The sequence below is a fragment of the Vipera ursinii genome (assembly GCF_947247035.1).
Source record: "Vipera ursinii genome assembly, chromosome: 16".
NCBI lineage: Eukaryota > Metazoa > Chordata > Lepidosauria > Squamata > Viperidae > Vipera > Vipera ursinii.
In genome coordinates this window covers 8,988,780-9,001,770 of record NC_139529.1, presented here as the reverse complement: position 1 = coordinate 9,001,770, position 12,991 = coordinate 8,988,780, and the positions used below count along the sequence as shown (strand labels likewise).

At 58.0% G+C, this 12,991-nt stretch overlaps 3 protein-coding genes across 5 annotated transcripts in view; 1 reads left to right on the top strand and 2 right to left on the bottom strand.

The window, feature by feature from the left end:
- The window catches only part of MAN1B1 (mannosidase alpha class 1B member 1), a gene marked incomplete at its 5' end in the record, with an annotated part of 6,634 nt that extends 6,022 nt beyond the window's left edge, over positions 1-612 (bottom strand). The window contains 2 exons of the mRNA XM_083374887.1: positions 17-81; positions 377-612. Coding sequence (XP_083231013.1) covers positions 17-81; positions 377-612 — 301 coding nt within the window. The remainder of the gene's footprint in view (positions 1-16; positions 82-376) is intronic.
- A 1,334-nt stretch (positions 613-1,946) lies between these two features.
- Positions 1,947-4,970, top strand: SAPCD2 (suppressor APC domain containing 2). Of its 3 annotated transcripts, none has more exons than XM_083375421.1 (6): positions 1,947-2,946; positions 3,059-3,169; positions 3,399-3,545; positions 3,665-3,757; positions 3,898-4,023; positions 4,123-4,970. In XM_083375421.1, exons 1-6 carry the CDS (start codon positions 2,019-2,021, stop codon positions 4,653-4,655), a joined length of 1,938 nt encoding a protein of 645 aa, XP_083231547.1. In that variant the 5' UTR covers positions 1,947-2,018; the 3' UTR covers positions 4,656-4,970. The 3 variants fall into 3 exon arrangements, with proteins under 3 accessions (XP_083231547.1, XP_083231548.1, XP_083231549.1); XM_083375422.1 differs by having other exon boundaries at positions 3,059-3,177; positions 4,123-4,492; XM_083375423.1 differs by lacking the exon at positions 3,898-4,023 and having other exon boundaries at positions 3,059-3,177; positions 4,123-4,492.
- Positions 4,971-5,581: 611 nt separating this feature from the next.
- TTLL11 (tubulin tyrosine ligase like 11) lies at positions 5,582-11,623 on the bottom strand. Its single transcript, XM_083375357.1, is given in 9 exon segments — positions 5,582-5,881; positions 5,883-6,135; positions 7,062-7,168; positions 7,426-7,677; positions 8,115-8,254; positions 8,711-8,806; positions 9,386-9,961; positions 10,359-10,492; positions 11,529-11,623. Coding segments are annotated over 8 exon segments (1,584 nt in total). The 5' UTR covers positions 10,491-10,492; positions 11,529-11,623; the 3' UTR covers positions 5,582-5,853.
- Between the last annotated feature and the right edge of the window lie 1,368 nt (positions 11,624-12,991).

Below are 12,991 nucleotides of genomic sequence, written 5' to 3'. Positions count from 1 at the left end.
GGCTGTACCGGGTTGCCCTCCTCGTCAACGTAAGGCACTTTCTTGATGGCCACGTGGGGTTTCAGCTGCGACTCGAATCGCCTGGGGAGGAGAGAACAGCCCCCATCAGTGGGGGCTTCCCCCTCCCCAAACTGCCTTCAGGAAGCCTCAAAGCGGGCCAGGACCACCCTCAGCCCAGCTGCGGCCTCCCCACACCAGGAAGCAGCAGGAGCAGCTGCCGCGGGAATTTCGCCCCCAATTTACTCCCATGCGGTCTGGAAGCTTTTTTCAACCGTGGAAGGGAAAAGAGCTGGCATTGAGCTGGCTGTTCAGGATGAACAAAAAGAGAAAACTTTCTCGTGACTCGGGATGTGATTTTTGGCGACTTTCTGGAAACCGTTTCATAATTTTAATATTGGGAGGCGTTTCCGTAGTTTGCTCGGGCAGAGCGAGTTTCTTCTCCTTCTGAATCATCCTCAGCTTGACCGGCGGTTTGGCAGAGCACTGAAACCGCCTCCAACAGCCGTTGATGCCCAGATTAAAGGCAGCGAGAGCTCTGCCCTCCGCCCTGCTGACCCAAGATCCTTCCTGCACCCAGTGGGGCACCAAGAATCCCTTTCCCCTCTTCCCCATTGTTTTCGCTCCCGGCAAGCTCGCCCCGCCTCGGGAGCCCTGGGTGCTGACGTGGGCCAGGGGAACTTACGCCGCTACCTCCCGCAGGAAATCAAGGCTGAAAAAATGGTTGCAGATGTTTCCTGCCCAGTAGGTCAAGCGGCCGTCAGGGCCCCGTTTCTCGGCCGTTTCCACAGCGATCTCGCTGTACTCCACCACCTGAAAGGCTCCGTCCACGCGACACACGGCCCCCCACAGGCTCGGCGGGGTGGGCTTTCTCCACCACCTGCAAAGGCAGCATTAAGAGCTCATTCATTTCGGGAGATTCGGCATCGAAGAAGCCCAGCAAAGGCTGCACCACCCCCTTTGTCACCTTGGCACCACAATCAGCCCCTTTCGAGACGCAAAAGCCGATGAAGACGGGGTCCGCCATTTTGACCAGGATGTTGTCCACACAGTAGACGTGGATGAACTGGACGCCCCGTCGCTGCATGTCCTCCAGGATCTTGTGGTCCACCAGGGCGCGGTACAAGCCACCGTTGCCATCTGCAACACGGGAATAAGCAAGGGCTTTCCACCCATCGCCAAAGACGTTCCCATTCATCTTCAGCTCCCTGCAACCGTGCGTCCATTATTCCAGGTGGCTCAATATATGAAATTCATACCAAATATAATACTCAGAAAGGGCAGTTTCCAAAGTTCAGGAAGGCCCACCCAGCTCTGGAAAAGAGCCACACACCTGGCGCCATGGCGATCTTGCCCTTCTCCTCCAGGATCACCTTCCCATCGAAGGTAACAGCCGGCAGCATTCTCTGCTCAAACATGATCACGTTTGACTTGTCCAGGTTGAAATAATTATGATCCTGGAAGAATTTCTCCGTCGGCCCCAGAGTGAACTCACTGGTCATGATGTACCTGCAAGAGAAAGACATCCAGATCGCCGGCGTTAGTGGATTTCCCACCAGATCCCTTTCGGCCACCGCTTAAGCCATCAAGAGCCCCGGGACCCACCAGGGAACCACGGTCCGTGAGCCGAACTTCTCGCCGGCCAGCTGCTCCACCTTGCGGATCCTCTCCGCCTGGATCTGGTAGAGGGTCTTGTGGCTGGGCAGGCCCACGTCAAACATGCCCTTGGGGTAGGGCACCCCCAGGCGCGTCCCTTGCCCGCCCGCCAGCAGCAGCACCGCCACCGTGCCCTGGGAGATCTGGCGGAGGCCTGCAGGATAGAAGGGACAGCTGGCACCAGAGACAACCCGTCCTCCCCCCGCCTTCAGCTCCCTGTGCCCCGGGGTGGGCACAGCGCCTAGCCAGGCGCCCCAGGAGACGGGCCAGCTCGCGGGGCGCGCCCACCTTCCTGCTCCCAGCGCTGCAGAGCCGCCGGGTCGCCGCCGCGGACGCCGCCCAGCGCCTCGGGCGGGAGGGGCTCCATGCGGCCGTCCAGCCGCTCCGGGCCGGGCCGTTCTCGGCGGGCGCGGGCCTGGGCCGCCCGGCGGCAGTGCTCGGCCAGCTCCTCGGGCGCCAGCGGGGCCAGCGGCGCCAGCAGCGCCTCCCGCGGCCCCGGCCCCAGCTCGGCCCAGAAGCGCAGCAGGTGGCGCTGCCCGGCGCGCTCCAGCCGGCCGCGCAGCTCCTCTCCCGGGGGCCCCATGGCCCGGCGCGGCGGCCGGAGGGGGAGCCCAGCGGTGGCGCGGACCCGATGCCCCGCGCGCCCTGGCGAGGAGGCCGCTGGGCTGCTGGGCTCGGCCGCGGTCCCGCCCCGTCCGGGCAGGCGGGCCGTCGGGGCGGGCCCGGGAGGAGTGGAGAGCCGCGGCCGCCCCTTCCCGCCGCGAAATCAAACGGGCGGGCGCGGCGGCTCGGCCAATGGGCGTGCGGGGCCGGGGCGGGCGGCCAATCGGCGGGGCGGGCGGCTGACGTCACGGGAGCCCCTTCCTCGGCGGCGGGCGGCGATGGCGCCGGAGCGCGCGTCCTCGGGGCTGCCCGCCGCCTTCCTGCGCAGCCTGCGCCCGCTCTACGACATCCTGGACGAGCGGCGGCGGGGCCGCGTGCACCTCCGCGAGATCGAGTCCCGCTGGCTGCAGCCGGGCGGCGAGGCGGGGCCGCTGCCCGCGGGGGTGCTGGAGGGGCTGCGCCGGGCCGCCCCGCCCAGCGGCTACCTGACCTTCGAGCGCTTCGTGCTGGGGCTGCGCCTGGCGCTGCTGGGCCCCGGGCAGGGAGACCCGGCCCCCGAGCCCGCCGCCGCCGCCGCCGCGCCCCCGCCGCCGGCGCTGAAACGGGGCGCTGGGGCGGGCGGCGGCGCCCCTCGGAGCCTGGAGCGGAGCAGCAAGGGCGGGCGGGCGGAGCAGCAGGGCAAGAAAGCAGGTGGGCGAAGGAAGGAGCGAAGGAGCCGGGTCCTTGTGGGCGGGGGGTTTCCCGAGGAACACCCCCACCCCCTCCGTCTTAACGTGGGACCCCCTCCTCCTCCCCCCTGCAGCAGGAGAGCCGGCAGAGCAGCTGGGAAGCGAGGGTCCCTGTGTGGAGCCCCGGAGGCATCCGAGCACCCGAGGGGAACGGCGGAGACACACCATCGCCCACGGAGTGGATTGTGAGATGGTACTCACGCGTCTGCCCAGCGGGACTCTTGTGCCCTCCGTGCCCTGCCCTGCCTGGCGGCAGAGCTGGCGAGGCGGAGGGATGCCCCCCTGGCAGGCTCTCTGACTTGGGCTGCCTCCCCCGGTGGAGCCTTGGGAGCGATGGGAGCCGTAGTCCGAGGCATCCAGAGTGTGCCCAGCCGTCATGCCCGCTGATGCCCTTTCTTTCTCCCTGGCTGGCAGCTGAAGCAGATGAAGGAGCTGGAGAAGGACAAGGACTTCCTGCTGCAGGGGCTGGAGCTGGTGGAGGAGGCCCGCAGCTGGTACCACCATCAGCTCCACCGCCTGCAGGGGCGCCAGAAGCAGCTGGCACGCAGCAAAGGTCGCCAGGTGAGGACAGGAGGCAGGTTGGGGACCCTGGAACCATCACACACGCACACACACCCGCAGGGGAGGGCTGGACAGCCAGTGGTGGCCCAAACGCCGACCCCTCCCCTTTTCCTCAGCAGGACGAGGGAAGCCGGGTGCAGCTCAGCCAACTCTTCCCGCACGTGCAGGAGCTGAACCGGTGCCTCTGGCAGCTGTTCTCCATCTCTGCAGAGGTAAGGAGCCCCTTGTGGGGGGGGAAATTGGGATTGGAAGAGGGGCAAGTTTGCACAAATAAAATAAAATATACTTGGCCGGCATTTGCACGGACTAGAAACCTGCTATGTGCTTTTCACTAAGCCCACTTTCCCTTCAGCCTGGGAACGCGAGCCCCACCACCGCCTCGCACAGCCCACCTGCCACTCTGCTGGGCCCCTCCCTGTACGCAGGGCCACAGCAGACCATCAACATGTTGAAAGAACAGAACAGGCTCCTCACCAAGGTCAGCGGGGAGCAGAAGCCCCCTTACACCCACCTCTTTCTGGGGGGGGCAGGGGGAGGCCCCAACTGGCCACTTTGCTAATGCAGCCTTGGCCCCCAGGAGGTGACGGACAAAGGCCAGCGGATCACCCAGCTGGAGCAGGAAAAGTCGGCCCTCATCAAGCAGCTCTTTGGTGCCCGGGCAGAAAGTACCAAGGACAGCGACCAGCTGGATTCCACCTTTATTTAGCCTCTGGACACCAATTGCCTCTTCCTGGGGCATTTGCCCCCGCCCTCCAAGAGGCTGGGGAAAGGGGAGGTCTCCCACCGGGAGGGCTGCAGAAGAGCCCGGGCAGAGCCGGCCAGCTCTCTCTGCAAGCAGCCCGAGGCCTTTCTGGCCTCAACGCCAGCGGGAGGCGTTTGCGACATCCCCTCTGGGAAAGGGTGCTCTTTAATGCCTGCTTTGCAGGGCCAGGAGTGGGGCTGAGACTGCTGCCCGCATTGTCCTGCCCCAAGGAAGCCCCCTGCCTGCCTGCAACACTCCCAGGCGTTCAAACCGCCTGTGGCAGCCCTCTCAGACCCAAGGGGTCCCGATTCTCACCCCTTAGAACAGACACGGCCGATTCTTCGGAGGAATTGGGCAATTTTTTTTAAAAAAAATTATGACTGGCATTTCCGTGCTGCTCTACTCCAGAAAGGAAGGGCATATGTGCGTGTGCACTTCCTCTGTGTAACAGAAAACCTCCAGAATCTTCTTGGTTTCCTCCATTTTTCATCGTAAGAGGAAGCTGCCGGAGGATTGGGGACCCTCTGGCTTTTCCTCCAGTTGCTACAGAGATCCCTTATGTTTACAAATAAACACTGTCTAGTTTTCATCTTCTGCATAGCATTTCTGAGGATCTTTTTTAAAAAATGCAGTACGTGTGTTAGTTTTCTCTTTGTGCAGATCCAAATAAAAAAATTGAACAAGCCTGCAAACTTATTTTGCTGTTGGTTATATATTATTGCCTGGCATAGATCAAAGAAATTTGGGTATAGCGGAGTCTGGTCAAGAGATGCTGATAAAGTTAAAATCCAAAATTCTGGCCGCAAGAGAGCTTTTTCCTCAAGAAGGAAGCAAGGGCCAAGTTAAGGATCTGTGTTTAATCAACTGGATCGCTTACTTTCAAAAATGAGCTTTTCAGGGAATTAAGAGGGTTGTTCTCCAAGAAAGTCGGGATGCCTTCGCCAGGAGGAGGACCAACACCCAGTCCTGCCACCTGGTCAGGCCCTGGAGAGGAACAGGCTTTGCTGTGAGGGCCCCTTACTGGACAGAGGGGGAAAGCCCCCGGTTCCTTGTGAGTGGCAGGCAGCTCCACATCTGGATGGGGGATTCCCCCCTTCATGCAACCCAAGCATCCCCATGCCGCCTCCCCCCTGGGCCCCTCCCAATGAAGACAACGCTTGCAAAGCAGCTGGCATACATAAATAGGATTTTAGTTCAGCGTAAGTTAAACTCTTCATCATTTCTACCTTTTGTGCACCACCAATCTCATAACGTCTCCCCCTCCCACCTAACTCCCCCACCAGCCCACGGACCCTGGGGCAAGGGGCTCCTCGCTGGGCCCAAGGCAAAGCAGGCAGCCCTGCATGGCTGGAGAAGAGCTGCTTTGATCCAGGAGCCACTTGCCCCTCGGCTCTGGCGATGCATCAACAGGCCCTGCCAGGAGGAGTTTGGCTGGGCAGCATCGGTCAAGCCAGGCAGCCCCCCCAATGTGTCTTGGGGGGGCTGGGTACAGCCCCCCTTCCTGCGGCACAGGCTGGGCATCAGGCCGGTGAGACCTTCATGTCCTCCCAGCGAAGGATGTCCTCTTCAAGGCTGGCAGCTCCTGCAGTCTTGTCGACTGGCTCCTCTGGAAGGCAGCCGAGCCGGGCGTGCTGGGGCTGAGCTGCAGGCGGTCTTGGGGGCAGGTGACCAGGGTGGCTCGGGTGCCGGAGAGGCTTCGGCTGCAGGCCAGGCGCTTCTCGTCCAGGACAGCCAGGTTGTACTCGCAGAAGTCGAGGAGAAGCTCCACCTGCTCGTGAAGCGACAGCGACTTGTATCTCCTCTGGGCCAGGAAGCAAACCGCTTCCACGAAGGCTGGGAGGCTCATTCCTGGGGGGAGGAGGAGGGGAGGGGAGCAAGGAGGAGCCCTGAGTTCGCCAGGGTTTATGACATTTAGCGGGTCAATAACCCAACCCACAGTGGGGCAGCCAGCATCGGTTAGAAGTTTCACTCAGTTGGAGGTGAAGGTGCCAAAGATGGACCATCACCAAGCCCTGAAGCTTCTTGTCATGGCCCCCTCAAAGGCCGCTTTGGAGGAGCTGGGACCGTCCAACAGGGAAGGCAGACCGGGGACCCCTCAGGCCTTGTGGGAGGTGGGCAGCGGCTGGCACCACCCTGGCCCATCTGCGGAGCTCCCTCCCGCTCCATCCTGGCACGCAAAGAGGGGCTTTGGGGGGCGGTGAGGCCTGATCCCCACGTGGCTCAGGGCGAGCGCTGGAGGCTGGATTCTGAGGCTGCCTGGCCAGCTCCTGGGAAGGGGAGGGGGCGGGCGGAAATAAATCAGGTCCTCCCCCCTCTCGGCTTCCCGCAGGAAAAGCTCTTCTCTGCCGCTGCCTCCGGCAAGGAAACGGGGCTTTTACCGGGATCCCTGGAGCTGCCCACAGCCTCCTTCCCGTCGCCTGGCACGGAGAGCGGCTTGGTGGATATTAAAATAAATCCCATCCATTACAATTTTTAATAAAACCTGACAATTAACTCAGGGTCCCAGATGCTCAAGGAATGCGTGTGGCTTCCTGTTGAGACGCTTCTGTGTAATCCAGATCGCATATTAAATCCTCAGAGAGGAGCCCCCCCCCTCCCCATGAAGGGGGGGGTGGACTCCTCTTGACACAAAGGCTCTTTTTCCCCCAAAATGGATTTTATTTTGTGCATCCATCCAAATGCTACTTTTGTCACGGACGTAACCCGCTACTGTGGATTATTTCTTAGCGATGGATCTAAAGATACCCTCATCAGGGGCCTGGTGGCAGACTCACCCGCCTCGCGCTGGTCCGTGCTGAGCCCGATGCCCCGCCGGGTGATGTCAATGTAGAGGATGTCCCCCGCAGCCATGCTGAAGCCGCTGTTGCTGATCTTGCTGTTCCTGGGGAGGAGGAAACAATGTTATTACGGGATGGGGGTCCTCATTTTCTCTGATGGACAGCATCTGGAACTCGAGGTATGGGGCACCACAGAGAGAGAGAGAGACAAAGCAGAAAGGCCTCAAGGATGACCATCATCCTCAGGCCACATTAACTGGGGCTCATGGGAGATGCAGTCCAGAGGAACAAACGCCCTTCTGCATCTTGAAGGAAAGGGGAGACGGTGCTGGGAAAGCCCCCTCCCTCCAGCCCCCCTCACCTTATGAACGTCCGGAAGCCGGTGGGCCCCAGCTTGGTGGTCCCCTTCACCCCCAGGAAGCGGAGGAAGAGGGCGGCGATCCGCTCCACCAGCCGCAGGTAGCTGAACCGCTTGGCGTACTTGGGGAAGACCTCCTTTAGGCAGAGGGCGGGGGGCTCGGCTTCCGGCGGGGGGCTCTCCCCCAACTCGGGCTCGTTCTGCAGCTCCTCCTCAAGGAAGCTGTCCTTGTCGGCCACTTCCACCGGTTCAGCTCTGTCGTTCAAGAGGGAGACCCCAAACTCTCCGCAAAGGATGCCCACGTTCACTGAATGTCCCCACCTAACAGAGCCCCTGCCCCATCGGGCCTGAGCAGCGCAGGCAGGCAACCCCCCCCCCCCAAGGAGGCACAGAGGCTTCCTGGGTGCCCGTCTCTCTCTCTCTAAAGGCAGGAGAGGCCCGGTGCAGACTGGCAGACAGCTCCAGGCATTGTGCCAAGTGAGCCAGCTGTTTTCACACTGAATCCCAGCTTTTCAAAAAAAGTTTTCTAACATTCTAAATTCTCTCTTCCTGCCAAGCACTGATGGTAAAATCAGTAGCAGCTGAGTCATCAAACGACCTCCGAAATCCACAGTCCAGATATGGAGGGCAGACACCCCCACAGGAAGACCCCCCCCACGAGATCACAAAAAACCCCATCAGACCCCACTTACGAAGCCTGCTCCCCCAGCTCCTGCCGCTGCTGCTGCTGCTTCTTGTGAGGATCCACCAACCGGAGGGTGTCCCGGATAATGGCCACTTTGACTTCTTCATCGACCGGACTGGGGACGTATTCCGTCACTCCCGGAGAAACCTGGAAAATCCAGAAGAGAAGCTGATCACAGAAGCCCATCCCAACAACTGGCAGAGAGGCTCAAAAGTCAGCTTTTCCCTTCCAGCCAGAGGTTTTTTTTAATTTAGAATTATTATTTTTTTCACTTTATTCCAAGGTTAAAATACTTCCAAGGGGTGTTTGAGGGAGGGGGCAGCCAGCCAACTGAACAGACGCTGGCTTCAGACATTGTGGGTGCTTCATCACTCGAGGTTTTTAAGAAGAGACCGGACAGCCACTTGTCTGCAATGACACGGGGACTCCTGCTTGAGGAGAGGGCTGGACTAGAAGACCTCCAGGGTCCCTTCCAGCTCTATTCTGATTGATTGATTGATTGAGATGCCCTGGAGCATTTGGGGCCCGGGAGGCATGGAGGGCCCCCCTCCCGTCTTCCCAGGGAGAGAAAGAGGCCGGAGGGTGGCCAGACCAGGTGCCCACCTCTTGTTCATGCTCAATCTTCATACTTGGGTTGGCGTTGACTTCCAGCAAGATGGGCTTCAGGTTCTTCATCAGCAAGATGTCAAACCCTAAAATCTTTGGAGGAGAGAAAGCAACAAAGCTTTCCAAGAAACCAAAGAACAGAGCGAAACCATTTCCAAGCTCCCCTTCAGACTCTCCGGGGTACAAAATCCCAGATGGGACCCACGGGGATGGAAGGGACCCCCCCAAATCCCTGGCGTTTTGCTCAGTTTGACCCCCTAGGAGTAAGGGGGTACTGAGGAGGGCTCCCCCAAAGACTGGGCGCTGAGGCCTGCTGTGGCTCTGCGGGTGTCCATCCGCCGAGCAGCAAGAATTAGGAGAGGAGCCCCCAGAGCCCCCCATGGGGTTTGGTAGATTAATATCAGGTCCCACCTCCCCTCCTGCTCAACCTACTCCCTCCCTCCCTCCCCCCATCTTTGAGCTACCGTCTAGTTACACTTTTGAAATATTTTATTTGCATGCTTTTGTTTTTTAATATTGTAAGATGCCCAGAGTTACCCGGGGGTAAGATGGTCAGCCAATAGATTGGATAATTGAATAAAAATATGCAAACCTCTTCCCTCTGGACCCCCCCCCCCGGCCCCCAGTCGATTCGCAAGTCCTCTCAACCCACTTTGGAAATCCAGCACTCACCTGAAAGCAGGATGGCCCCGGTCTGCCCGCTGGGATGTCAGACTGGTAAAAGACCTTCAGCTCGGGCACGATGGCGATCACGGTCTTGATGACCAACGAAACGATGTCGGACCAAACTTTCCGGATGTTGACGCCGCCGGAAGACAGCTTGGCCAGGATGCTGGAAAACGTCCGTTTGCTGCCGGTGTTGCCGCTGTCCGAGTGGACAAAATTCCCGCTGTGGATGTTGAGGGAGTAGTTGGTCAGGTGCATGTAGACCTGGTGGAGGTTCTTCAGGGCCGGCTCCTGGTAGGGCTCCGTGCAAAACCGGCAGAGCCCATCCTTGGCCACGTAGACCTCCAGGGGATCCAGGGACCTGAGCAGGACGTACAGACGAATGTCAAACTTCAGCTTGTCGATCAGGAAGGGCTTGGACACGTACTCCTGGACCACGGCCGGCCTGCTCTGCAGGTTGCCCACCAGCCGGATCTCCGTGGGGTCCTTCACGAGGTAGATCCCGTCCCCCTGACAGCCGCCGTCAGGCTTCACGATAAAGGTGGGTTTCCACCTGGGGTTGTTCTCCTTCATCAGGTTCACCTGCCAGGGAAGCAAGAGGAGGAGCCTACTTGCAGGCCTTTCCCCCCTGCCCAATTATGCTTAAGTCAGCTTTGGGGCAGATCCCATTTAATCCCCTTCTTAGACAGCCAAGGACCTCCGTCTGGTGCCCCAAAGGTGCTTTTGCAGCTGGACTGGCCTTGTCTTTCCTTGAAGAGGTTTCGCTTCTCATCCAAGAAGCTTCTTCACCTCTGAACTGAAGAACTGAAGGAGCTTCTTGCATGAGAGGCAAAACGTCTTCTAGGAAAACCCGAGAAAGTCCCTGGCTGCAAATTATGGGCCCAGCCTCAGTCAGAGGCCGTGGCAGATGTGGGCACAATGGAAGATCCCCGATTCCTTGGTGGATATTTGCAGCAGAACTCAAAGAGCCCCCACCTACCTCGGTGAGAAAGATGGCAAACTCCTCCGGGAGGATCCAGGAACGGGGATAGAAATTATACTCTTCGGGGAAAAGCTCCTGCATCGTTCTCATGGCGCGACTCAGGTTCACCTTCCGTGCCATTTCAGTCATGCCTGGCGGGCAGAGGAAGGAGCTTGGCAAGGGCAGCTGCCCACTGAGATGCGCCAACCCAGAAGGCCCAGCCAAGCGCTGGAGAAGATGCTCACATCAAAGGGGCCGTTCCCAGCCCTGAGATTCAATCTCTGCCCTAGAGACGGATCCTGGCTCTTCTGCCTTTTTATTACTTTCCTTGCTGCCCAACCTAGTCATCTATTTTATATTTTATCGATTGTTTGACTGTTTAAGCAACCTTATAAACTGCCCAAAGGATCCAGAAATCTCTCTTGGCAGAGAAAAGAGATGGGACCGCTTTGACTGGTCCCCTGAGGGAGGCGTATGTTTTTCAGCAAAATCAAGTAACAGCAAATATTTATTTGGGCATGGCTTTCACCCAGAAACCAGCCCCATTATCATATTGTTTCCAGTTTGTCCCATTAAAATATGCATCCACCACAAGGACCAAGCCTCAAAGGACTTTAGAGAGCGGAGAGCATTCAGTGACAGGCATTTAAAATATTGGGAGGTGCTCTTGATCCTCTCCGAGCTGGCTTGTTTTCCTGTAGGCGTTTCCTTACCCAAGTAGGTAACATCATCAGTGCTAGAAGGGAGTGGGGTTTGCTCTCTGTTCTAGCACTCGACCCCTCCCTCCTAGCCTAGTTGGGTAATGAAACGTCTGCAAGAAAACAACCAAGCTCAGAGAGCAGCGAGGAGCCCTCATTTCAGCCCTTTATCGGTTTTAAAAACATTTTAACAAATGTTTTCTCCTCTCTTGAAAAATGGCAGCAGGAGGCTACCTGCAGACGTAAGACCAGGTTTAAGAGAGAAGAGGTGGCAGTTGGCTTTGGACCACTTCTGAGTAGACTAAATGTTAGACAATTTTAGAGTAGATGAAGCATCCTTGTTTTTGATCTCGGGCTAAGGAGGGCCAAGAAACATCGGAGCTGTGAGGCATCCAGGTGTTCAGCAGAGGGGGTCCCGGGTGGGCTGGGCTTTTTGGCATCCCTTTTTCCTTAGACAAGCCAGCCCCAGTTCTCACCAAAGGTCAGATACCTGGAAACTTGTTGACTTGTCCCGAATAAATGGCATTGTCGTGAAAGGAGACGGCGTGCCAATAGATGTCGCAGGGCAAACGGCGGCCAAACGGAAACTGGACACAGCAGAAGGGAAGAACACAAAAAGAGACCAGTTAGCCAGAGTCCAGGCAGGCATAAATGGTCAAAGATGGGCGGGGGGAAGAGGGCAGGGGGTTGCAAAGATGGCTCTGACATTGTGCCTTTCCTTCCTTCCTTTTTCTAGTGAAAGAAAAGCCTGAAAAACCTCAGCTTCATCAACAGCCAGCTCTGGAGAGAGAGAAAACAATTAATTAACGCGCTAATTGTGCACGTGCTTTCCTTCTCCCCTGCTTAATGGGGCAGGGTGGCACCCACAACTGACAACAGCAGCCACGGAGAAGGGGGGTCTGTGACTCATTGCCTGGTGCCTTGAGACCGGGGGGGGGGGGTGCAGGGGGATGAGGTGGGCAGGGAAGCAAAATCTGTGGAAGATTTGTTTGCAGGAAAAGAAGCCAGCAAGAGCCCCCCTCTTCCTCTGCCCCACAGGCACCTGGGATGCAATTGGGGGTTTCCCGCCCCCCAACATGCTGCCTTCCAAGTGTCTTCAGCCTCGCCTCCCATCCTTCCCAGCCCTGCAGAGTGGGAAATAGAGACTGGACAACTGGGCTAAGAGGACGTCAGGAAGAAAGATGCCTGAACTCACTTGCTGGCCAGAAGGGACAAGAGAAAAAGGTGCCAAGTTGACCACCGCCACCCCTGGCAGCAAGGGAGACTCGGAGACTGATGGTTCGAGGTGCAGAAAGGACCAATGCCATCCATATAACCGTGCAGAAAGTAACTATATATCAATGAAGTGTTGGTGAAACATGAGGACTAGATGCTTGAGCTTATAAAGAAAAATGGAAGCTTGAAAACCTCAGCCTTTCCAGGCGTGTGCAACAGCAGAGGAGTGTGTGATGCAGAAAATTGCACACCGGATGTATAAATGAATGGCCAGCCCTTTCTGAAAGTAACACACAAGTTCAAGGGATATTCCCCCCCCCCCCCCGCAACGGATGCTCGGCCAGTTGCCTTCCGAAAGGCAGGAGCCCCCTCTCCTGGGCACCGAGCCAGGGATCTGGGAGTTAAAGCTAATTATGTTAATTCCTTGATAACGCCCTGCAAAGCCCAGTGGAGAGTGAAGGTGTCATTCTTGTTGCAAAAAGGATTCGTTGGGGGGACCGTTGAGAAGTGCCACCCGTTGGGATTAGCACAGAGCGCCTGGCTTCTGCTCACACCTTTGCGAGTGACTTTTTGCAAGACAATCGCTCACTCATCACGTGAGCACAAAATCCTGTTTCTGCCAGATTTATTCCTGCTTCACTCTCCAATATTACAGAAATATTCCTTGCCAAACACGGATATTACAGCTTCCGCCCCAAGCCTTGATTTTTTGATTTCCCACTTCCCAAAAGGCTTAGG